General features: G+C 43.3%; 1 protein-coding gene across 1 annotated transcript in view; it reads left to right on the top strand.

Annotated features, from left to right (window-relative positions):
* The window catches only part of NUDT2 (nudix hydrolase homolog 2), a 90,384-nt gene that overhangs the window by 23,803 nt on the left and 41,583 nt on the right, over positions 1-24,998 (top strand). Inside the window, exon 2 of the mRNA XM_087670171.1 lies at positions 15,166-15,231. Within this exon, the coding sequence (XP_087526297.1) occupies positions 15,166-15,231 (66 nt within the window). The remainder of the gene's footprint in view (positions 1-15,165; positions 15,232-24,998) is intronic.

Raw genomic sequence — 24,998 nt, 5'->3', positions numbered from 1 at the left:
TATGCATCTCCATGTCTTAGGATGTGAGACATTTTGCCATGTGCCCAGGGACAAGAGAAGTAAGCTGGATCCTAAGAGTGTCAAATGCATTTTCCTTGGTTATGGGGATGCAGGCGAGATGGGTTACCGTCTCTGGGACTCGGAGGCGCGGAAAGTCATCCGCAGTCATGATGTAGTCTTCCATGAAGACAAGATGCATCGGCAGCCTGAGAGAGTTGTTGAGATTCGCAGGGTTATATTTCAGGAGGAGCCGAGAGCTTCCGCACAGCCAGTTGGACAGCCTACAGTTGCAGTAGATGCTCATGGTCAGGGTATTGGATAGGCAGCTGGGCAAGCGGCAGAGCCTGCCGTGAGACGGTCTACTAGAGACAGACGTCTACTTGATAGATTTCAGCCCTCGATGCATTATCTGTCTTGGTTACAGATGCAGGAGAGCCTTTCACTTATGATGAGGCTATGCGCAGGGGTGACAGTCACTCTTGGGAGAGGGCTATGCAGTGTGAGATAGACTCATTGCATAAGAATGACACTTGGGATTTGGTTTCCTTGCCTACGGGCAAGAAGGCTTTGCCATGCAAGTGGGTGTACAAGCTGAAAAGTACCCTTGGACACCCCAAGCCGGCATACAAGGCTAGATTGATAGCAAAGGGTTTTAAGCAGGAGCATGGTGTGGACTTTGACGAGGTCTTTTCTCCTATGGTTAAGATGACTATCCTGCGCTTAGTCTTGGCTTTTGTTGCTCAGCTTGACTTGGATTTATACCAGATGGATGTCAAGACGGCTTTCTTATATGGGGACTTGCATGATGAGATTTATATGGAGCAGCCTAAGGGCTTTGCAGAACCTGGCAGGGAGCACCTAGTGTGCAAATTGAAGAAAAGTCTTTATGGCTTGAAACAGGCACCTAGGGAGTGGTATCATAAGTTTGATGCCTTTATGCAGTCACAGGGCTACATTAGGAGTGCTATGGATCCGTGTCTTTACACGAAGAAAGCCCGTGATGGTTCTTTATTGATTTTGGTCCTCTATGTGGATGATATGCTGATAGTAGGGAAAGCTTATGATGAGCTAGATGCTCTTAAGGCTCAGCTCAAGAAGAGGTTTGAGATGAGAGATTTGGGACATGCCGCTCACATACTTGGTATGCGCATTAGACGCGACAGGCATCAAGGACTCCTCTACTTGTCACAGAGGGAGTACGTTCTTAAAGTCCTTGAGCGTTTCCACATGCAAGACGTAAAGTCTATTGGCTGTCCATTGCCTTCTTATGTGAAGGTATCACAGGCTGATTGTTCGCAGACAGATGAGCTGAGGGCCGAGATGGCCAAGATTCCCTATGCATCCGCAGTGGGCAGTCTTATATATGCCATGATAGCCACTCGTCCAGATATTGCCTTTGCAGTTAGTGTTGTGGCACGCTATATGGCTACACCTGGCAAGAAGCATTGGGATGCCGTGAAGGGTATCATGAGGCACCTGAAGGGCACTGCAGATATGTGCATATGCTATGGCAGTCAGGATATAGGAGTCGTGGGGTACACTGACTCTGATTATGCAGGACATGCAGATAGTAGGAAGTCCACTTCTGGCTATGTATTCATATATGCTGGAGGTGCTGTTTCTTGGATGTCCAGGGTGCAAAAATGCACGGCCCTTTCTACTACAAAGCCTGAGTATGCTGCAGCCACTGAGGCTTGCAAGGAGGCCATTTGGTTGGGTCGTTTGGTTGCTGATCTTGGTATTGATGCTATCCCTACATTGCATTCGGATTCTATGAGTGCTATTCAGTTAGCCAAGAATCCGGTCTTCCATGCGAAGACGAAACACATTGAGGTCAGGTATCACTTCATACGTGGGGTCGTTGAGGACAAGTCTGTTGATCTTGTCAAGATCTCCACTCACCAGAATCCTGCAGATCTGCTCATGAAAAGCCTCTATACAGAGCGCTTTGCCTTCCTCAGGAGGTTGATGGGCGTGGGATGAGATGACGTCTTTTCTCATCCTGTTGTACATGTGTACATGTTGTATCGTCTTTTTTCTTTTTCTTTTCACTCCTCACTAGGGCAGATTCGCCTTTAAGTGGGAGGCTGTTGGGGGTAAGGCACCTCCGCCTAGCCGCCCATGTATTACTACACTGACAGTCACCGCCACTGCACACTGCAGGTGGCGGGCGCCCGTCACCGTCACTTTATTCTTTATTCTTTTAGTGACAGTTTGAATAAAGGAAGGCCCGGTCACACATTGTGACTGTTGGAGTTCCCATTTCTTGTCTCTCTCTTTCTTGCTCTTGCTCTTGCTCTTGCTGTCCCGCCATAGCTCTCGAGTCCAAGCTTCGATCATTCTCTCCCTTTCAAAAAGAAAGAAGGTTAGAAGAAGAGGTACCTGGCTTTTTCTTATAATCCCCACGATGTGTGTTAACATACAAGAATTGGTCCTCAAGAGGACCTTTTCCGTAGTCAACAAACTATACTCTTTCTTCCACGTGATCTTTACCAGAATATTACAAAGTAGAAGTAAAAGAAGAAGGCACAAAAGATGAATCTATGGTACCTTGCATCAGAGTGGATGGAAGTGGATGAAATAAATGAACATACTCTGGGCGTTGTTTTCCAACAGGGGGGCCCATTCTTGATGGAGGTCTCGACGGCCCTGCAACATCATCAGACTTACGCGCAAAATCTGAAGAGAGAAATTCATGCATATCTTCATTTAGGAGATTTTCTTGAAGGACAATCGAGCTCCTTAATCTTCTTTCGTCTATAAGCTATGATCAGTTTGTATTCTTCAGAGGTCAGCCTGCCTAGTTGTTCTTCCACGTAATCAGAGTGTCATCCACCATGTCGGAACTTTGTGGAGCAAGCTGATCGGCCCACTCTCGCTCAGTTCTCGGCATAGTTGATTTTGGAGACTGAATCGGTGTTATTGTGTTCGAAGTCATTTGAACCTACTATTGTTCTTACTTCTTGTGTAGGGCTTTCAGATCAAAGGCCTAGGTTTCTCAAAGACTACCACGCTTTGATACCATGTTAAGAAATACCCTAACATAGAAACATAAACAGAAACCGTACGACAAAGCACAGACTGATAAAAAAACACAGTTAGGGTTAGGGTAACTCAGAGACAATGAACACAATGAATAAATGAAGTGATATAACTGCTCAATAATACGATGCTCATGCAACAAACACACTATGTAGTGAATGAATATTGAACCTCGAACTCTTGTATCTCAAGGATCAGGGTAGGGGTAATGGGCTGGAGAGTATGTCGTACTCCGAACGGATCTCAAATCGCAGCAAGGCAGCCTCCGGATGTCGAACACCAGCAAACGCAGCAGTGAGAAGTTGGATCTGATGTAGACAGTAGTGAGGAGAGAGAAAGACTAAAAACGCAAGCATCAGGTGAGAGAAAGACTGAAAACGCAAGCATGATAGCTTGCAGGAGAGAGAAAGACTAAGAACGTAGGTAGCAGGTGAGAGAGACTAAAAACGCAGGCACAGCAGTCGCACGATTAAAATCAGCTCCAAATTGTGTGAAGAGGGCTGGAAATCAAGCGCTAATTGATAGAGATAGCAATGGACAGCTTCGGCTGAGGTGTCCTCTGTGAACGGGGTGTGGGCAGCAAGCTGAAACACCTGAAATTTGCAAAAACGAGATTGAGAGAAGAGTGGAGGGCTAGCTGCCAATTTATAGAAAATTAGGGTTCTAGATCCTCTCCTACTTAACTCTCTCGATCTGCTCCCCATTTTAGGATTTTGGCTAAAATAACCCTAAAATAAGCATGTTTTGGGGCTGTTTAAGTGACTAAGTGCATTTCTTAGCACAACAGGGCCTGCATTTGCTGAATTTTTTTGTCACATTTGGGCTGAAAATCATGACTGGCAGCAGTAATCTCATGAATATTAAGAAGCTTGAAGGAGCACATAATTTTGTAGTTTGGCAAAAACAATGATACAATATCATGTTGCAGAAGAAGCAGGCAAAGCCGATTAAGACCAAAGGGGCAAAGCCTGCAGATATGGAACATGAAGATTGGGATGAGTTAAACGAGCTTGTATGCTCAACCATTGAGCTATCGATTTCTGATGTCTTGCTGTTTAACATTGAAGGTTTGGATTTTGCATGTGCTATTTGGACTCGACTGGAAGAACTGTATACACAGAAGAGTGGCGAAGGCAAAGTTTATTGGCTGAAAAAGCTTATGGATTTGTGTATGAAAGAGGGTACAACATTTTCTACTCATTTGAGTGAGTTTAAGTCCATTTTCAGCCAGCTGGTTGCCTTGAAGTTCATGATTGATGAGGAATTTAAGGCTACATTTTGGCTTTGCACTCTGCCAGAGAGTTGAGATACATTCAGGATTGCTATGAGCAATTCTAATGTGATCCCTTTGTATGCTGATGTAGAGAGTGCTCTACTCATGGAAGAAATGAATCGGCAGAACAATGCATCTAGTAAGTCTTCCAGTGCTTTGCATATTAGGGGTAGATCACAGCAGAAAGGCAAATCTGATAGCAAGGGACGCTGTAAATCACGTGGCAAGGATGTTGAATGCCATTATTGTGGCAAGAAGGGTCACTTTAAACGTGAGTGCTACAAATGGAAGAAGGAGAAAAGAAAGGGCAAGAAGACAAATGATAGTAAGGAAGAGAAGAAAGAGAGTGAGTCAAAGAAGAGCAGTGTTAAAATTGAAGAGGTGAATGTAGTCACTCATGACAGTGACAGTGGAAATGACATACTCTTGGTCTCTTCACACTTTAGTACACATGGTTTACTTGCAGATACGGATGATGACATGCATACTTCGATTCTAGATTCAGGTGCTTCTTTTCATGTCACCCCTCATCATGAGTGGTTTTCTGACTATACAGGGGGTTGACATGGTATTGTTAATCTTGGGGACAACTATGTATGTGACATTGCAGGTATTGGCAGTGTGCAGTTGCAGTTTCAGCATGGTTTTGTCTTCACACTTGAGCATGTACGGCATGTACCTCAGCTCACGAAGAGCTTGATTAGCGCAATACCTTGTATTCCCTCCATGTATCTAGTGTGAGTGATCATGTTGTTGCTGTGACCGAGCAGCCAAGTGTTTCTTTGTGGCATGGCCAGTTGGGATACATGAGTCAAACTAGAATGAAAGTGTTTTCTTGTTTGGGTTACTTGCCTTGTCTTTGTTATGCTGATTTTGAGCATTGTGATGATTGTGTTTATGGTAAATATACACAAATGTCTCATAAGAAGTCTCTTTCGCTGAAATCTTTTCCTCTCTAGAGTTAGTACATTCCGATGTATGTCAGATGCTAGGGTTATCTTTATGGGGAAATAAATATTTTGTCACCTTTATCGATGATGCTATACGGAAGGTATGGGTTTACCCTATTCGTAGCAAACATAAAGTGCTTGACAAGTTTAAAAAGATATTAGCATTGGTTGAAAATCAGACTGATAAGACACTTGAGTGTCTTCACTTTGACAATGGTGGGGAATATGTGTCCAAGGCCTTTTAGGCATTTTGTGATAGCAAAGGGATAAAGAGGGAGCTCATTGCCCCTCATAATCCACCCCAAAATGGAGTTGCAGAGTGTATGAATCGGACCATATAGGATAAGGTCTGTACAATGCCGTCTCATGTTGCTTTACCTCATGGTTTTTGGGCAGAGGCTGTTATGACAGCCGTACACTTGATTAATCGGTCACCAAACAGGTCTTTGGGGGGGGGGGGGGGGGGGGAGAGTTCTCCAAGAAGCGTGTTCGGGCAAGCCACCTTCATATGCACACTTGAAAGTGTTTGGTTGAAGCATTTATGCACATATGTAAGGAAAAACACAGCAAACTTGAGCCAAAGTCCTATAAATGTGTTTTCCTAGGATATGGTGATGAAGGTGAAATGGGGTATAGATTATGGGATCCCGAGAAAAGGAAAGTAGTATGCAACAATGATGTTATCTTCCAGGAAGATCGCATACATAAACAGCTCGAAAAGACTGAGGAGGTCCGTAGGGTTGTATTCCAAGAAGAAATACCTTTTGGACAGAAAAATATGCCCCTTGTACAACAGCAAATACCTGTTGTCAGTTCTGGAAATGATCAGCCAGCTATTGCCCATAATAATGAGCCACTGGATGTGCAAGAACAACCAGGACATCAAGCTGTTAATGCTAATTTGCAGGCTGAAATGCCAGGACAGCAAGCTGAAAATGGAAATTTGCAGGAATAGCCAGCAAACAATGAGCATTGGGTTAGGAGATCATCTAGGGCTACTAGACAAATGGAGGTGTTCATGGAATATAGTTCATAGTAATAGGGATACAGGGTTCACGATCCCATTTCATGAGAGATCTACATGAGTCACGATATTCGGTGTCTAGAGTTTCTAGTTGTAGAGGGAGGTGATGAGCATTCCATACTTGGAGATCTGGTTGATAGTTGGACACTTGAGCCAGTGCCTTTGGAGCCTATGCCTCTTGAGGCTCCATCATTAGTGCAAGAGGAGATTGCTTCCCCATCTAATTCACCTATTGAGTTGGCACCAATGGATGTTCCAGAGACTTCATTAGAGGCAGAGCAAGGAGGGGAGGATCGTCCTCCTCCTCATTGGGCATGTGATACACTCTATGATGCAAGGATTAAAGGAGTTCCTGAGGAGTGGCAGCCGTAGGATGGCCCATGGCATTCTCTGAGGAACCAAGCACATTTCATTAAGCTTGTCTGTAGTGACTACTGTACGATGACTCGTGCCATACAAGGTAGGGAGCCCACCTCTGTGAAGGAGGCTTTGTAGTCATAGCATTAATGGAAGGCTATGGAGTAGGAGTTGGAGACCATAGAGGGGAATGTCACTTGGGATCTTTTTCCATGACCCATTCATAGGAAGGTGATTGGAGTCGAGTGGGTCTTCAAGACCAGATACCGCAATGATGACACTTTGGTTAAGCACAAGGTGCGGTTTGTTGCTAAAGGTTTCACATAGTGGCCAAGAATAGTTTTCCATGATATCTTTGCACATGTAGCTTAGATGGCTACCATTATGGCCATTCTTGCCTTACCCAACCATAGGAGATGGCTATTTATAAGCTAGATATGAGGTCTCCCTTCCTTAATGGTGATTTGAAGGAGGAGATCGATGTTGAGCAATCTTCCAGTTTTTCCTTATTAGATGGCAAAGTTTATTGTTCAAAGAAGGCATTTTACGGCTTCAAATAGGCTCCGTGTGCTTGGAATGAGAAGATAGACTTGTTCTTCCAAGCGAAGTTAGGGTATCGGCGTTTCATTGCTGATTCCCAATTGTGTACCCACACATTAGTTGTTTGTTCATGCTTTACATGGATGATCTCATTCTGATAGGTGACCATACCAAGAAGGTCGATAGACAAAGCAAGCACTAGATGAGATGTTTGAGATGACGGATATGGGACGTCTCCACTTCTTTCTAGGTCATGAGATTTGGTAGGCTCCGGGGGGGATTTTCATCTCTTAGCAGTGGTATGTGCAACAGCTTTTGACCACCTTTGAGATGGAGGGGTGTCGGTCTATTTCTACTCCCATGGATCCGAGCTGGAAGGCTATGGTCCATTCAAATTCATCGGCGGCAAATACTACCTGCTACAAGTAGTTGATTGGGTCGTCGATCTCTCTCTCTCCCCTCTCTCTGTGTTCCTTTCCTTCTTTCAGTCTAGTCATACGCTTCCGCATTTGCTGCACTTTGACAAGGAGTGGAGCTGGACCACATTGTTAGTTTCACAGATGGCTGTGAGTTTTCTTCACTTAGATGGCAAGGGTTGATAGACATGTACTAATGTAGGATGAGATGGATTGGGCCCCACTCCTAGCCGTTAGGTGCACCTTCTCAAGATGTCTATGGGATAGCTTATGATTGAGGAGGATCTTATACTTCCTTTGGCCGGTGGCGGCCTATGGGGGTCTAGCAATAGACAACTCATTGGTTCAAATGCAGCAAGATGGGGTTTGTTAGCATTGCTTGGAGCAATGCATGGAGACACCGAAGCATTTTTTTTGGTCAAGTGAGGTAGTGTAGCTAGTGTGCAGAGGGACCTTCAAGTCCATCTTGAGTAGAGCCCAAACCTTGGGTTTATTACTTGGGAGCTTTCTGCTAGCAATCAGGTAGTTAGGGATGTTCTTTACTTGTGAGACAGAGATGCATGACAATCTTTATCATTGAGGCTGGCTTGTGTGCAATGGTGGGCCTAGATGCTTTGCTCAATAGACAGCATTGGAGCTCTCAGCATCGTGATTGGAGGTATGAGAGGTTATTGGGAGCCTCAAAGAGTGGCACAGTTGGAAGGCCTACTGCCAGCTGATTCAGCAGAGAGCGCCTTTCTGTACATGCCACTCTAGCAGAGATTCGGTTATCCACTATCCATTTTCTTTGAGGCCATTGCGAGTAGCTTTAGGGGGATTCCAGCCATCACTAGGAGCTTGAACAATTGTTCCCTCATACATGGGTTTACTATAGCCTGTTTTTCACACTACAGGATGGTAACCCCCAGATGTGTTTCACCCCCCACCTTGGCTTCTTTCCCCCATTTCGGTAGACATCCCTAAGAGGATTGGTTATTCACATAACCATTGTATTTGTGATGCAGTTAGCTACTCTCTACAAAGTTCATTGTATTTTGTATTTTACCTCAGAAGGATCTTTTCCTGGGGTGAATAGAATTTTTTATTTTGTGGAAAAAAAGGCATTGTATTTATTTCATTTGGTTTGCATTCATAGACTTGAGTATTTGTACTTCTTTGTATTTTTTTCCCCCAAGTATATGATTGTCCATGCTTTAATTTGCAATAAAAAAGGGCGCTATCTGCTACTCTCAGAGAGTACTATCTACAGAGTGATTTTTTTTGGTCTTGCGTCCATTGGTTCTTAAGAACCTTGGGACTGCTTGGAACAAAAATGCGAGTGGTATTGACCGGTTACTGTTACTGCTTGATTTCAGTGATTTTGGGGTTTTTGGGGATAGAGCTTGGGATACCAGGGATCACAACTAGCATTCATGTCAGATGGGAGAGGATCGAGGTGCAGCTGAAGTGCAGTAGACAGTGTGAGAGTGAGAGACAGAGTTGAGCACGACACCCAATGCAATAGTACTGAATAGAGTGTAAGCTGAAAGTACAAATGATAACCCTTATACCTTAGGGTTATAAGGGGCTGTTCACACCCGAACACAGTAAGTGCCCGTAAGTGTGCACCACAAGCACATACAAAATAGTACACATAATCTGGGGGAAAAAACCTCTCCTACCGAGAGTAAAAAGTGCCCCAGTGTCCTAGTGATCACCCGCACACTCCCATATGAGCGTAGGCGTAAGTAAGGCGTGTGAGATACCCAACAAACCCCCCTGGAGTGAAGAGTGATCAAGTGTACAAGGATCATCCGCCACCAAAGGGCGTCAAATTCAAAGCATCGCGAAATGCTTCAAATTTGTCTCGTGGAAGAGCTTTGGTGAAGATGTCTGCCACATTGCTGGTGGTAGGACAGTAGACAAGGCTGATATCACCTGCATGTAGCCTCTCTCTGACAAAGTGGTAGTGAATCTCTATGTGTTTCGTGCGAGCATGAAACACAGGGTTCCGTGCCACTGCAATGGCACTCTGACTGTCAGTATATAAAGGAGTAGGCTCCGTAACAGATACATCCAAATCAACAAGTAAGCGTCTAAGCCATACGCACTCAACTGCAGTAGTGAAGGCTGCCTTGTACTCAGCTTCACATGACGACGTGGCAACAGTGGATTGTTTCTTGCTAAGCCAAGAAATGCATGACGAGCCAAGAAAGAAACAATTGCCACTAGTGGAGTGACGAGTATCAAAATCACCAGCCCAATCAGAGTCACTGTAAGCGTGTAACTGCAGTGGTCCCCCCTTGGCATAAAGCAATCTAAGAGCTCTAGTACCCTGCAAGTAACGAAACACACGCTTCACAGCTTGCCGATGCGACATACGAGGCTGATGCATGTACCTGCTCAAAACTGAAACGGCAAACTGTATGTCTGGCCGAGTGTGGCATAGATAGATGAGACATCCCACTGCTGGAGCATAAGTATGGATATCAAACAAATCACTGTCATCATGTAATGACAGTTTGAGCCCAGGTTCCATGGGTGTACAAACTGGCTTGCAATCCTGTAAGCCAAACTTCTCAAGAAGTTGCCCAATGTACCTTGACTGACATAATCCAATGCCTCTAGCATCATGTACAAACTGGATGCCCAAGTAATAGTGCAAAATACCCAAGTCAGACATGTCAAAAGTTTGCTGTAAATTATTTTTGAATGCTGAAATCTGATCAGCATGTGTTCCAGTGAGCAAAAGGTCATCTACATATAGACACAAAATCAGCATGGATCCCCCTTCTTTATGTACATAAAGGGTAGACTCAGATGGGCTGTTTACAAACCCCTGACTAAGCAAGAAAGCATCTATCTTTGCGTACCAAGCTCGTGGAGCTTGTTTTAAACCATATAGAGCTTTTTTCAGCTTGCATACTAAATTTTCTGAGCCTTCAACTGCAAAACCAATGGGCTGCTGTACATACACTTCTTCCTGAAGTTCCCCATGTAAGAATGCAGTCTTTATATCCAGCTGATGCACTTTCCAACCAAAATGTGCAGCCAAGGCAATCATAGACCGAATGGTCGTCATACGGGAGGTAGGAGCAAAGGTCTCCTCATAGTCAATGCCCTTTTTCTGTGCGTAGCCTTTAGCTACCAGCCGTGCCTTGTACTTATCTATGGATCCATCTGCATTCCTTTTCAATTTGTAGACCCATTTCGTACCAATGGCACGCTTGCCAACTGGCAAAGACACCAAATCCCAAGTATGATTCTTATGAATAGAATCCAATTCAGCTTGCATGGCTGTCATCCAATGCACACTATGTCGTGCATCCTCAAAACATTCAGGCTCCTCATTATCATGAGTACATGCTGCCATAACAAACTCCATGGAATGTGCTGAATCATGCAGTCGAGTTTGCCTTCGAGTACGACCAGCCAAGGGTGTTTCCAAATGACTATCTCTCATAGTCTGCGTGTACCATCTAGGCACCTGTCTTGCTTCCTGACTGTGTACAAGTTCCTGCTGAATTTCAGTTTCAGCAATGTGCTGATTTACTGCATGTTCCATAGGAGCAGCTGGCTGAACATTAGGTTCATTTGCTGAAGTACCAGCTGAATCACCAAATGTGATGGGCAGCAGCCCTTCAAAGACATCACGGGCAGCCTGATATGTATTAAAACCAGCCAAGGATAATTCTGATTTTTCATCAAATACAACATCCCTGCTGACAAAAACCTTCTTGGTCACGGGATCATAGAGTCTGTAGCCTTTGCTTTCGCTGCTATATCCCATAAAGATGCATTTTACAGCCTTGTTGTCCAACTTCTTTCGAAGTACCTGTGGAATATGGGCATATGCAAGACACCCAAAAGTACGGAAGTGGCCAACAGAAGGTTTGCGGCTGTGCCAAGCCTCAAAAGGTGTGACGGTTTTCAAGGCCTTGGTAGGGCATCTGTTCAAAATGTGGCAAGCGCACATGACGGCTTCCATCCAAAAACTATGAGGCAAACTCTTTGCCTTCAGCATACATCTGGCCATCTCCATGAGTGACCGATTTTTCCTCTCTGCTACCCCATTCTGCTGTGGAGTATATGCAGTAGTGTACTGATGGATAATGCCCTTCTGCTGCAAATAAGAATTCAGCATAGAGGACATGTATTCCCCCCCTCGGTCCGAACGGAGAGTCTTAATCTTGCAACCAGACTGAGTTTCCACAAGTGCACTGAAAGCCAAAAATGCATCATACACTTCTGACTTCTTTTTCAAGCAGTAGACCCAGCACAAACGTGTAAAGTCATCAATAAATGTTACAAAATAGTAACAACCACCCAATGACTGTGTCTGCATGGGCCCACAAACATCCGAATGCACAAGCTGCAATCTGGCTGTTGCTCTAAAAGCAACATCACGGGGAAAAGAGAAACGATGCATTTTCCCCAAAATGCAACCTTCGCATAAATGCTCAGGAGGTCTCTCCAAGAGAGGTAATCCATCCAACATCTGAGTACGCTGTAATAGCATCAAGCTGCCATAGTTTACATGCCCCAAATGAGCATGCCATAACTCTGCCTCTAACATAGCAGGAGTAAGAGTGGATGTCAAATATGCAGACTGATCTACCGAAAGAGCATCCAACTCATATAACCCATGACACAAAGAACCTGTCAAGACCAATGTCATGTGTTCCTTGTCACGGACCATGCAACGGTCATCATCAAAGGTGACCTGCAAACCACAACGTGCCATAGAAGAAATGGAAAGCAGATTCTTCTTAATGCCAGGCACATACAAAGCATCCTGTAGGCGGAGAATAGAGCCATCGATGGCTGTAAGCTGAATCTCCCCAATACCACGAACAGGGTATGATGCATTATTAGCACACTGAACAGACTTCCCAACGGGAGGTGCACCAAGAGAAACAAACAAATCTCTACGAGATGTGATATGCCGTGAAGCACCACTGTCAAAGAACCAAGTGTCAGCATCTTCTGTAGAGCTAAATGCTCTATCAGCCCAAGAGACATCATAACTGCAAGTGTAAAAACAATAGTCCCTGTCTGCAACAAAGGACGCGGACTCACTAGCAGTGGAAGGAGCTGCAGAAACAGACATCCCTGACTCCTTCTTCTTCTCTTTGGCGATGCGCTTCCTGCACTCAGTGATGTAGTGGCCAGGCTTCTTGCAGTAATGGCATTTTCCTTTCTTGGCTTGCGTGCCCCCCTGTTTCTGACTTGTCTGTGAAGTGTTACTACTACCAGAACTCTGCGAAGCATTTTTCCCTTGGCTGTTTTTACCCTTCTGCCTTGACATAAAAGCCTGCTCATAGGCTATACCATCCACACCACTGTTCCGTCTAGTTTGTTCCTCCTCTAGAAGCAAACTGACAAGCTGAATGAAAGTGATGGGCTCTTTCGAAATCCTCATAGTGAGGTTCAAGGCAGTATGAAAAGCCAAGTAGGAGGGAGGCAGTGAATTCAATGTCGTAGAAATCAGCTGCGCATCTGAGTAGTACTCATCCACATTCATGAGTTGCTCCCGCAAGTCCTGAATTTTGTTGAGATGATCCTGCATAGAATCACCCTCATTCATCTTTAGAGTCTCTAGCTCTTTCTTCAAGAAAGAGATGCGAGTCTCATTCTTTCCTGCAAACATCTACTCCAATATCAACCAAGCTTCTTGTGAAGAAGCTGCTGAACGAATATGAGGAATGATAGAACGCTGAACTGCCAATGCAATCAGCGACATAGCCTGTGCATCCCGTGTATCCCAAGTTTTCTGAGCTGCAGTTCTTGGGGGAAGTGGCTGAGCGGGCTGAGGTGGAGGGGCTGAGGTTGCCCTCTTGCACGTCCTCCTGGAGGAGGAGTAGCGGGAGCCACAACTCCCGGTCGTGCTTCCTCTCCACTGACATAATCCCACAAATTTTTTGCCACTAATACATTCTTCATCATGAAAGACCAAAGGGAATAATTGTTCCCATCCAATCGGTCTTCCTTGGACACATAGGTGAATACATCTCCTCCCTGATTTGCCATTATTTTCCAAAAGGCAATAGAGCAATGTCAATGCAGTACGGGCTGGAAATCTGCAAATTTCCAGAAATTGCAGCAAACACAAGTCTGCAATTAATGTGCAAAGGGTACTCTTTCAAAAAAAACTGTCACTGATGCACGCTTCCCAAGGTGCAATTAGTGCTCAGCAGCACTAAAACATCAAAAGCCCCAAAATTTTCTGCCCAAAATTTCTGTCACAAATGTCTGTTACAAAAGCCCCAAAATGTGCATTCAATGTGTCACAGACAGACACAGCACGTTTCCCAATGCTGAAAACTGAACCTGCTGCTGCTCTGTTACATACACAGAGCACGTGTCCCAATGCAGAAAATTGACCCTGCTGCTGCACGAACTCCTGTGTTGAAATAAAAAATGCAAAATGTTACCTCTGCAGAATGATTGACGACAGGCACGAATCCCGAGGCAATGTCTGTGCACAGGAACAGGCTGGCGAACAGAGGCCCAGGCGTCAGCTGGTTGCAGAAACAGGGACGGATCTGCGCAGTCGGTAGCTGGTGGCGGGCTTCTGTAGGTACAGGAGGCGGCGTCTGCAGACAGGTGGCACGCGCAGGTACAAATGTTGACGGCGCCTGCCAGGTGGCACGCTGGGACAGGTGGCACTGGGGGCGTCTGCAATCAGCGCGCTGGGCAGAGAAGGCTGCGCCTGGACTGAAGACGTCTGCAGATGGCGCGCTGCAACTGGCGGGTGGAGCTGTGCGCTGGCGGCTGGAGCTGACGCTGGCGGGTGGAGCTGCGCTGGCGGCTGGAGCTGCAAGTGACGTGGCTGCTGACGAAGGTACAGGCTGCACGTGCTGTACCAGACAGGTACTGACGAGCTGTCAGTGCTGACGCAAGTCCTCGGGAACCGAACAGAGCTGCTGACCGGCTCTGATACCAAATGTCAGATGGGAGAGGATCGAGGTGCAGCTGAAGTGCAGTAGACAGTGTGAGAGTGAGAGACAGAGTTGAGCACGACACCCAATGCAATAGTACTGAATAGAGTGTAAGCTGAAAGTACAAATGATAACCCTTATACCTTAGGGTTATAAGGGGCTGTTCACACCCGAACACAGTAAGTGCCCGTAAGTGTGCACCACAAGCACATACAAAATAGTACACATAATCTGGGGGAAAAAACCTCTCCTACCGAGAGTAAAAAGTGCCCCAGTGTCCTAGTGATCACCCGCACACTCCCATATGAGCGTAGGCGTAAGTAAGGCGTGTGAGATACCCAACAATTCATAAGCTAATTGTAAAGTTTATACCAGGATGTTTTTAATTGTTGTTTTCTTATGCATGTTTCAAATCCATATTACTTTGGGCATGTGCAATTTTTCGCATGTTGGTATATTTTACATTTTGACTGCTAATTCCTAGTTACACTATGTTGATTTGTGTGAGAAAATGTTAAACTGATCAGGGTATTCAGGATTTCCCAAGCTATTCAATTGTACTTAATGATAGAGAAAGACTGAAAATTTCACAATTTATTAGAGAGTTCAATCCTCTTTTGCTGTACATTTCTGTGTAATACAGGGAAAAAGGGGCATATGGTTGAAATTACCCTTAAAAAATGCAAACTTGGTTTATCCTGCTGTTGAGGTAAGGTTAGATTTCCTCTCTTATATAACTGACATACACCCAAATACTTGTTTTTATTGGTTGATTGTGTAGCATCAGGTTTTATAGCTCTTGTCATATTGACACACAAATACTCTTACTCTGACTGGCTGGTAACTGTAGCATCAAGTTTTTTTAGTGTAGATTTTACCTCGCAGCTCATTTATAAACCCAATCAAGTTTATGAAACCTCAGAGTGATAATTATTGACAACTAGTATTAGCAGTATTTGTGATCTTGTCATCTTCCGGTTGTGAGCTCCTTCAGAGTTTGATGGAGATGGAGGTGGAGGAGCTCTGACATGCCTTCTTTGTGTGGATTCATTCGGTGTTGTCATTTACTGCTGTCCTCAGCCTGTTCACACTGTACACGACCTGTTTTCAGGAGCGCATTTCATGTTTTGGCCATGTGGCAGCTAGGGGGGCATGTATTCCAGATGGGCGACCAGTTTTGAGTGTTGCAAGCTTAACCATGATCAGAGGTCGGCCAGTTTTTAGACTGGCACCAGATCGGCTTATTTCATCAGCTGCAGGTCAGCCTGTCTTCTGACCTATGCCTATATTAGGCAACCACACGTGTGCCTTCTGCATGACTAGCAGTCTTTCACCTCAGTCACATCATCATCGCCTGCATCATCTTCATCATCTGTTATTTATCTGGCATCCTCACTGACTTGGCATTCATACATGCAAGGGCCTACTGTTTGCAGCCTTGTATTGTCTGCAGATCAGAGTGTTATTCCTTCAGCTTCATTAGTGTTTTCATCTTCTCTCTTGCTCTCTTTCTCTCCTCTCCGTGTTCCTCTGTTTTTGTTGCTCACTCTCACATGGAATCATTGCCATGTTCTATGCACAAAGCTCCATAACGGCCTGTTGTGTTATCAAAGTGTGTAGGGTTGAAAGTCCACCACAGGGGTAAGAGACAGAAGGGTGTAGGGAGATTGAGAGATGGAACAAGATGAAAGAAAGATAATTGAGAATTTGGAAGATTTAATGGAGATAGATAGAGGTGAAATTGAGTGACTTAAGGCACGTGTACACACTTGAGATGATAGCCTAACACAAATTGAGACTATGGCTCAGTATACACACTAATACATGAATAATCTATGTTGAACATAATCCAAAAGCTATAGGTAACACCTCAAAATATCATGCATACATCAATCTATTGATGAAAGATGATAGATAGTACCACCATGGACAAGGTACATGAATCGAAATGCATAAATCCTTGTAAATACCCTCTACGGGCCTTCAAAAGCACTTCAGCCGTGTAATTACAATTTTATTACAGTAGTAAAACATGGTATAGATATTGAATAAATCCAAGAGAAACTCTATCTTTGTTATCTATACTATGTTCACCAAAGGCAGAGATCAAGAATCAAGCGGTAGACCTCAAGAGAAGCCTTGTTTGAGCATCAGATCTCCATTTTCAGCTTGCTGCCCTGTTCTTGACTGTTATTCATAGCCCAAAACAGTCCACATGAAAAGCATAAACCCATCAAAACTCTTTTCTCATGATCAAGGAAGGCTCCCTTGATATTCGGGACCAAGAATCAAGTGAGAGATCACCTCTTAAGTCCTTGTAAGAGATGAAGATCTTTAAGGACAGCTCGTTATCTTCTTTTCGCATATTTTTCATTGTTCCAAAATAGTCCTAGTACACACTCTCTCTCCACTCCAATGCATGAGTCTCCAACCCACTTACTTTCTTTGGTTCTTTCCCTTGTGTCCTCTCCTAGTTAGCATGCCATCACTTTCATCTTTGTGGTCATGCTAGACAACAACTGCCCAATTAGTCTTGTTGGTGCCCCTAAATCTACCACTGAATGGTGTTCTTGATCTCACGCTTTATTTTCCACCACGTGGCTACAAAACAAGTCACTTAAGTGGCTACTAATCACTCTCAAAGCCACATGGCCATTAACTCTCAAGACTCATCTTTGTGGCCTAGTTAGTCTTGTTGGTGCTCCTAAATCTGCACTGAATGGTGTTCTTGATCTCACGCTTCATTTTTTGCCACGTAGGCCACAAAACAAGTCACTCAAGTGACTACTAATCACTCTCAAAGCCACATGGTCATGAACTCTCAAGACTCCACTTGACTAACTCCTACTATTGGGACAATGAGTAAGTTAGAGAAGTTGACTAATTGAGAAGTCAGTCACTTACCATCATCTTCAGTTGTATCTTTAAGTAGGACCACTCTACAAAAAACTGCTTGTATTTTCCAAACTGTAACTTGGATTGCTAAGCTTTAAAAAACAAAAATGTAGTCCCGCTCGTGATCTACAACTTTGCTAAAGAAACTAGGACCAAATTTTGAATGTATCAGTTCTAAATTTTTTGTATAGCATGTATCTATTCTTTACAGCATGCAATCTTGGCTAGACATCACCATTTTCGACCCTGTAATTTCTGTGTATGAACTTGGCTGTCAACCAAACTTTGTAGGGGCTTTCCCCGGGTATCAAAGCCCATTCTAGATGTGCCAGCCGCCATTAATTCGCTTCCGATTAAAATAGTTTTTAACATCTTTAAATCTACTATGCTTGTCTACTGTAGTCTCATACAATCAATTTGTTTGCTTGGGCCTATGAACCTATACATCCTTTGGTATAAGCCAGAGTATTAATATTGAATAGATTCAAAGTCTTTCTCATCCATATCCATGTCATCCTCTTCTTCTTCCACACTATCAAGGTCAATATCTGCATCCAACTCATCCAATTCATATGCTGTGTGAGAAACCTTTTGTATATCAATTGTTACCAAGGCATATTGGCTCAATGATTCCAAATTATTTTGATGCTCATGTACTCTAAAAGGCGATTTGTAAAGTGTTTTAAAATATGACTAAATGTTTATCTTTCTATTTAAGGGTGGCCAATGCCTTGAATACCCTATAATTATACTTGGGTCGTCATTGATGAGATACCTAAGAGAAATTAAAAGTTTAGTCAGGTGGTCAAATTGACCAGAAAGCTTATATGAATAAGATTTTTATACTCAAATAGTCACATTGACTAGAAGCCCATATAATGAGTGGTTTTAGAAATTGAAATCAGATGCTCATGATTGAAGAAACGAAACATGAACCGGTAAAGCTATATAATGAAGTTCTCCAAAAGCCAAATTTGATGATAACTAAAATTTAGGACGTTACTATTTTTGGAAATTGCTCAAACAGAAATTCTGTTCGCATCAAAGGCTTTGGAATTTCGTAAGGAACAATTTTGTTTTCAGTAGCTATCTCAAAATTTTAACTATTTGAGAGATTTTCACAGTAGAAGACTCAGAAGCTTCTTTCTCTAGAAAAGTGACATGCGGCATCTAGGAGAGGACATGTGTCATTTTGAAAAGACAAGTGTCCCTATACTTGTCATTTTTAACAAATACTTGTCATTTGTAATCTCTACTTTTCACTTTTGAGCACCCAAAAACCACACCTACATATTGGAGGTTTCTCTTTTTATTTGGAACAAGTTCTCATACTAAAATTTCAACCACATGCTTTGTACTCTACTATCTATCTCTCAACCAAGAAACACTTTCTACTTAGCTTGATCTAATCCAAACACTAAAGAAGAAAATCAATTTGCTGCCTAGAGTTTGTAGAAATTAGGATTTCAAAACCCTAATTTTCACAATTGTAGCAAATTGGCTCCTTTATATATAGTTGAGACACTTGGTGCCCGTGGTTTTGTTTCAATAAATTCTTGTAAAAGGGGAGTGGCCGGTTCCTCTCTCAATGTGGCATCGACTCCTCTCTCTCTCTCTCTCTCCCCTGATTTTCATGGTGATAATTGATTGAGTTGGTTAAGTTCAAAGTATTGTCATTCTCATGTTCTTCCTTGCACTTATATGCTGTAGACTCCCTTTGCTTAAAGAGCTTAATCCGTTTACTAGCTATAGGCATGTGTAACTTTGTCCCATCCAATTCAGCAAGTGAATAGGCAGTATTGTAAAATACTCGCCTTACCACATATGGACTAAACCATCGCTTAGACATTTTTTGACTAGCACTAAGTTGATCTCCAAGAACTCGTAGTGGAGCTCCCCTCTTCTTGGTATACTTCCATAAACATCCATCCTTCAAGAAGAAACGATATGCCTTTCTCTTTATCCTCTTGAACTCCTCTCCTGACCATTCTTCCATCTTGGATAGAGTGTTGAGATATGGCCGATTCTCAGCCATTCCCCTTTATATTCCTCTTTTAGGAAAACCCCCATAGCTGAAATATTACATCTATGATGTTTTCTTCTTGGTGTACCTACTTTTCCCATGGCTGAAAACTCCTTTTTTGTTACTGAATTTCCTACAATAGCAACATTCCCAGATAGTATACATGTTGTACTTGTTGAATTTATTACTATTCCAACATTTATGATAGATGTACCAGCATTTAAGACACATGTACCTGTATATATAGTAGTTGTATAACCAGCCCCCGCTATAGTTCCATCATTTTTAGGAAGAAACTCTTTCTCTTCATCCTCATCCATCATGCCATCTTCATTTTCATTGTGTGCTCGTGATAACATATCAGCCACTGGGTTGTTCCTTCTTGCAATATGCTATAAATTAGAGTCAAGTGATTTAATATAAGCTATCCGACGCAACATGGCAATGCCGAGAGTAGCACAATTGGTTATCATACCCAATAATGGTAGACAATATGTCTCCACCACTACATGAGCATCCTTAACATACTCTCTATTATATTTAAGAGCTGTAACCACTCCCAAACGGTGCCTCTTTTTGCGGATATATTTGTTGTCTCTTATTTAACACCTTGCTTCAAATCTAATAGCATATTTATTCCCTTCAATATCATCCTATCCCACTGCCCATCCAATACCAATAGGGCTCATATTGATAGTGAGGATGATAGGCCTTCCATCCGAATAATCTGCCTTTTTCAAGGTTGGTGCAGAATTCAATAACTTCTTTAGCTTTCAAATAGTTTTTGTATGCTACCTTCCCCAATGAAACTTTTACCCCTTCCTTAATAATTGATAAAGACGTTCAACCACATTCACAAAATGAGGAATACATATCAAATAGAACATACGTACACCCAAAAACATCCAGACTTTTGATACATTGGAGTATACCTCATGCATCTCTAATCCCATCAATCTTAACTCGTGAAGACTTTTGATTGTAGGGGCCACATATATGCCCTACAATCAGTACATCCTCAACACTAAAGACAGATTTTGCACCTGATAGAGTGAGATGCACTTCCTCTAATTGATCGAAATCTTATCACAATTAGTCATGTGGTCAATGTGAAGAAATATCCTAATATAGAAACACAAATAACACCACATGACAAAGCACAGATTGATAGAAGAACATAGTTAGGGTTAGGGTAACTTAGACACAATGAACACAGAGAACGAATGAAATGATACGACTATTGAACATACAATGCTCATACAGCAAACACACTATGTAGTGAATGAATATTGTACCTTGAACTTTTGTATCTCAAGGATCAAGGCAAGGGTAATGAGCAAGAGAGTGTGTCATACTCTGAATGGATCCTAAATCACAGCAAGGCAGTCTTTGGATGTCAAACACCTACAAACGCAACCAAGGAAGGTTGGATCTGATGTAGATGGTAGTGCAGGGGAGAGAGAGACTGAAAATGCAGTTGAGGGGAGAGAAATACTAAAAACGCTGGCTGCAGGAGAGAAAACAGCAAACACAGGCTACAGAAGAGAGACACTAGAAACATAGGAAACAACAAACGCTGGCTGTAGAAGAGAAAACAACAAACACAGGCTACAGGAGAGAGAGACTAGAAACACAGGAAAAACCTGCAGCAGTAGTCAGCATAATGAAATCAGCTCTACACAATGTGTGGTAGGCTGGAAACAGGTGCCAGGCTACTATGGATAGCAATGGCTAGCTTGGACCATGATGTCCTCTGCATTCGGGGTGTGGGCAGTAAGCTGAAATAATTGAAATTTGTACAAGTGAGATTAAGGCTGAATGGAGGGTAGACAACATATCTATTTATAGAAAGTTTGGGCCCTCCCAAGTGGATTTGTGCTTATGGGATACAGACACTCTCTAGGAACTTATTTATTTTTAAATAAACAAGGTTTCTTTCTTAATTAAGCATGTTTTAGGGCTGTTTAAGTGAAGCTAATGCATTTTTAGCTCAACACCTTCTTTCAAGCCCAACAATGGTGCCATGAGAAGTACGCCAGCCAAGCTTTTTTTTTTTCCTTCCAAATCTTTTATCCCAAGGCATCCCGTCCCAAAGTAGCCAGAGCATCGGACAAAGGGTGCTCATGAGCTGCCCAATGGTCTACTAAGACTACAGAGACGATGGTTATGTTACTAAGGGAGCCCAAGCGATCACCCTAGAGAGGCCAGGGCATCAGACAAAGGGTGCAGGTTGGTTGGCCAGTGGCCTACCAAGTTCTACAAAGGCGGATGGAATAAGTTATGGACTTTCTTTTTTTTATAGGGCTTTCTAGTTTTGATAGATTTAACATTAAGTGAGGGTTTTAAATCAATTTTCATCCTATTGAGTATCCGTGTCCCAAACGGGAGAATGATAAGGGATGGTCAAACCCAAGACCTTCACAAAACAAGTATACTATCCTCACCATTACTGGGTGGCAGTGAAAAAGAAAAATGACTAAGGTATACGACACAAACATAGCAAAGATGTGAAGTAAGACAAACAAGCAAAGCAAGCAAGCAAGCTAGGGAGAACTACCTTGGAGATTGCCATGTGCAATGGCATGAATATGGTGGATCTAGAGTCGACCAATCCAAAAGATCGAAAAGGAATAAATGCGCAGAGATGCATGTTTACATGGATATAATGCCAATGCATGGGATAGTGCAAAGGGAGATGCAAGATGTCATGCTCATGCAAAATGCAATGCAATGGTGCCACTTGGATAGTGCCCTCGCAGGGAAATTGTTCACTTGCCTAAGTGCCCTTTTACAATCATGCTATCTTGACAGTGCGGATGAAGTTACAAATATCCAAAGTATAATACAAAAAGAATAAATGAATGAATGAATGTAAAAAGCTGTATGCATCATCACTATCACTATCAGGAGAAGTAGCCGCCCCCTCTCAAACTGGAAGGGAAAGCACCCTTTCCCCATCAATTTGAAGTAGGGAAGGGTGTACCCATACTCAAGAACCGGCCAGTTGACTGCTTTGGTTAAAATGTCTACAAAATTGTTTGATGAAAATATAAACTCTAGGCGGATACTGCCTAGCTCAATTTGCTCTTTGGAAAAGTGGAAGTGGACTTCCACATGTCACATCTGTGGTGTGATGATTAGATTGCCCGCAAGGGAAATGGCACTCTAGTTGTTGCAGTAGACAACGGTGGGAGAGTCACAAGGCAAGTGAAGTGCCACCTGTAAGCTCCTTGGTGGTACCATCGAAGAGAGCCCTATACTCAACCTTGGCCGTGGAAGCCGCCACTGTCTCTTGCTTACGGCTGGACCAAGAAATGGGAGTCGTGCCCAAGGTGAAGAGGTAGCCGCCATGGGAACACCGGATGTAAGGATCTCTTGCCCAATCAGAATCAATATATCCGTGCTAACATCAACTATAACTATAAGTGAGGCCATAAGAATAAGTACACCGTAACTAATGCAACACAGAAAGATAGGCAATCCAATGTGACATCGTATGTACTGTGAAATATTGACTCAGAATGTTGACAGAGTAAGCTAAGTTTGGCCTAGTATGAATTAACCAAAGAAGTTTCCCTACAATAGTAAGAAGATCAGCTTAGGGAGTGAGCTTTTTTATTTTATCATCAGGTGTGTGTATGTATATACGACACTCGAAGACTTTGAAGTGGGATATGATGGACTGAGAGCTAAAGAGTGCCTTGTACGGGTCTTTTAAGGAAGAGTTGCAATGGGGCACCGGTTGAGAATATACACTGCAGTGTTAGTAGCCTCAACCCAAAGGCGCTCAGAGAGCTCTACTGTAAATAACATAGAGTATGCCATTTCCATGATTGTTCTGTTTCGACGCTCTACGACTCCATTCTGAGAGGGGAAGTTGGTAGAGGTGAGCTGGCGAGAGATGCCATGCTACTGTAGAAACTTTGAAAACTCATGGAAAATGAACTCATGACCATTATCACTCCTCATACAACCAATACGATGACCTGTTTAGTTATGAACCAGCAGCACCCAAGTAGAGAAATATGTAAAAGCATTGGACTTATGCTTGAGGAAGTACACCCACATGTATCTCGAATGATTATCCACTATAAAAAATAAGTACATCACGCTGTTCAAGGCAGCAGTGGATGTGGGCCCACAAAGATCAACGTGAATGAATCTAGAAGACGCCTTAGCTCTATGTCTAGATTATTGAGAAAACGGGATATGGTATTGCTTCTCGAGCTACATCTCGAGCTAGCTTCAGGCGAGGAAGGCTCTCAAGCATGTCTCGGCAAGACAACTCGTAAAGAGAGTCATAGCTAAGATGCCCTAGGCAGAAAGGCCAAAGACGCTCATTGTTTGTAGACTTCCATTGTGTGGCTAATGTGTGGTAGCTATGGAACACGAATCCCTTGGCTATCGGCTCGGTAAAAAAATGGGTCATGTGGTATAGGCCATTAGGTTGAGCCTTACCGCGAGCAATCACTAAAGCAGTCTAAGAGTCAAGGAGCTTGATTGTGATCGTTGTAAAGAAAATTGCTTGCCCCAATTGGCAAAGTTACTGAACAGATAACAAGTTTACCCTAAGCTGAGGAATATGATATACATTGTCCAGTGAAGCCAGATTTGGACCCCTTGTCAGTGGCAAAACTGATGTAACCTTGAATGGATCTTGACCGAGGAGTTGTTTCTAGCGCAAATCCGCCTGGTTGTAGGGGCTTGGGTACGGAAGATGTTCTTTGTAGGAGTCATGTGATGTGTAGCTCCATTGTCCACAATCCAAACAGGTGCTAATGTGCTCTGTTGTGATGAGTAGGCCTCTGCAGTAACCTCGTGAGGAGGCAACTCGCAGATGTGGATGAAACTCACATCGGATGTCTCTACGGAGATGATGTGGGTCTCAGAAGACCAATTAGACAATCGCTTTGGAGTTGAGAATGTTGTCGATTGAGATGGCTGACCGGTGGCAATGTGAGTCTGACCTTTCCACTGCCCCTTGCAATCACCCTGTCTCCCTTGATGGGGATTGCTCCGACTGAGGGGCAGGGGTCAGTGACTTGGGTTTTGATGCTGTGCCTCTTGCCTTTGATCGACACTCGTCGTCAAAATGGTCAACCTTTTGACAATGTTGACAATACCTATTCTTCTTAGGTACATTCTACCACCTTGGTTTTAGTTGAGACTGGGAGTTTCCTTATGATTCCCTTGCTTGATTTTGATTTTGATTTTGATTTTGATTTAAAGTTTGATTTTGTTTATCCTTGCCTTGCTGCCCCTTGTGAGAATGAGCAACAAGAGCTCCCTCTGAGGGATTATTCATATGAAACTGATCAAACAGCCATGCAAAACACAATAGCTGACATTCAAATTCATAGAATGTGGATAAATTGGACAGAGAAACCACTTATTGCACAAAATTGAAGTATTTACGTGGCAGCTTGTTAAGAAACAAGGTGGCCTGATTGTCAGAGGACTTAGGAGTCCCTGTAGTGGAGAATTCGGCAAGGAGACGCCGATACTTAGCCAACTTGACTTTCAAGTCATCCTGGTCAGAGATTTTGAAGTTCTGAAGC

This window comes from Lygodium microphyllum, chromosome 28 (assembly GCF_053477565.2).
Source record: "Lygodium microphyllum isolate KBCC chromosome 28, Lygodium_microphyllum_v1.1.10, whole genome shotgun sequence".
Lineage (NCBI taxonomy): Eukaryota > Viridiplantae > Streptophyta > Polypodiopsida > Schizaeales > Lygodiaceae > Lygodium > Lygodium microphyllum.
Note: the sequence above shows the minus strand (reverse complement) of the source record. Positions and strands in the feature narration are given on the sequence as shown.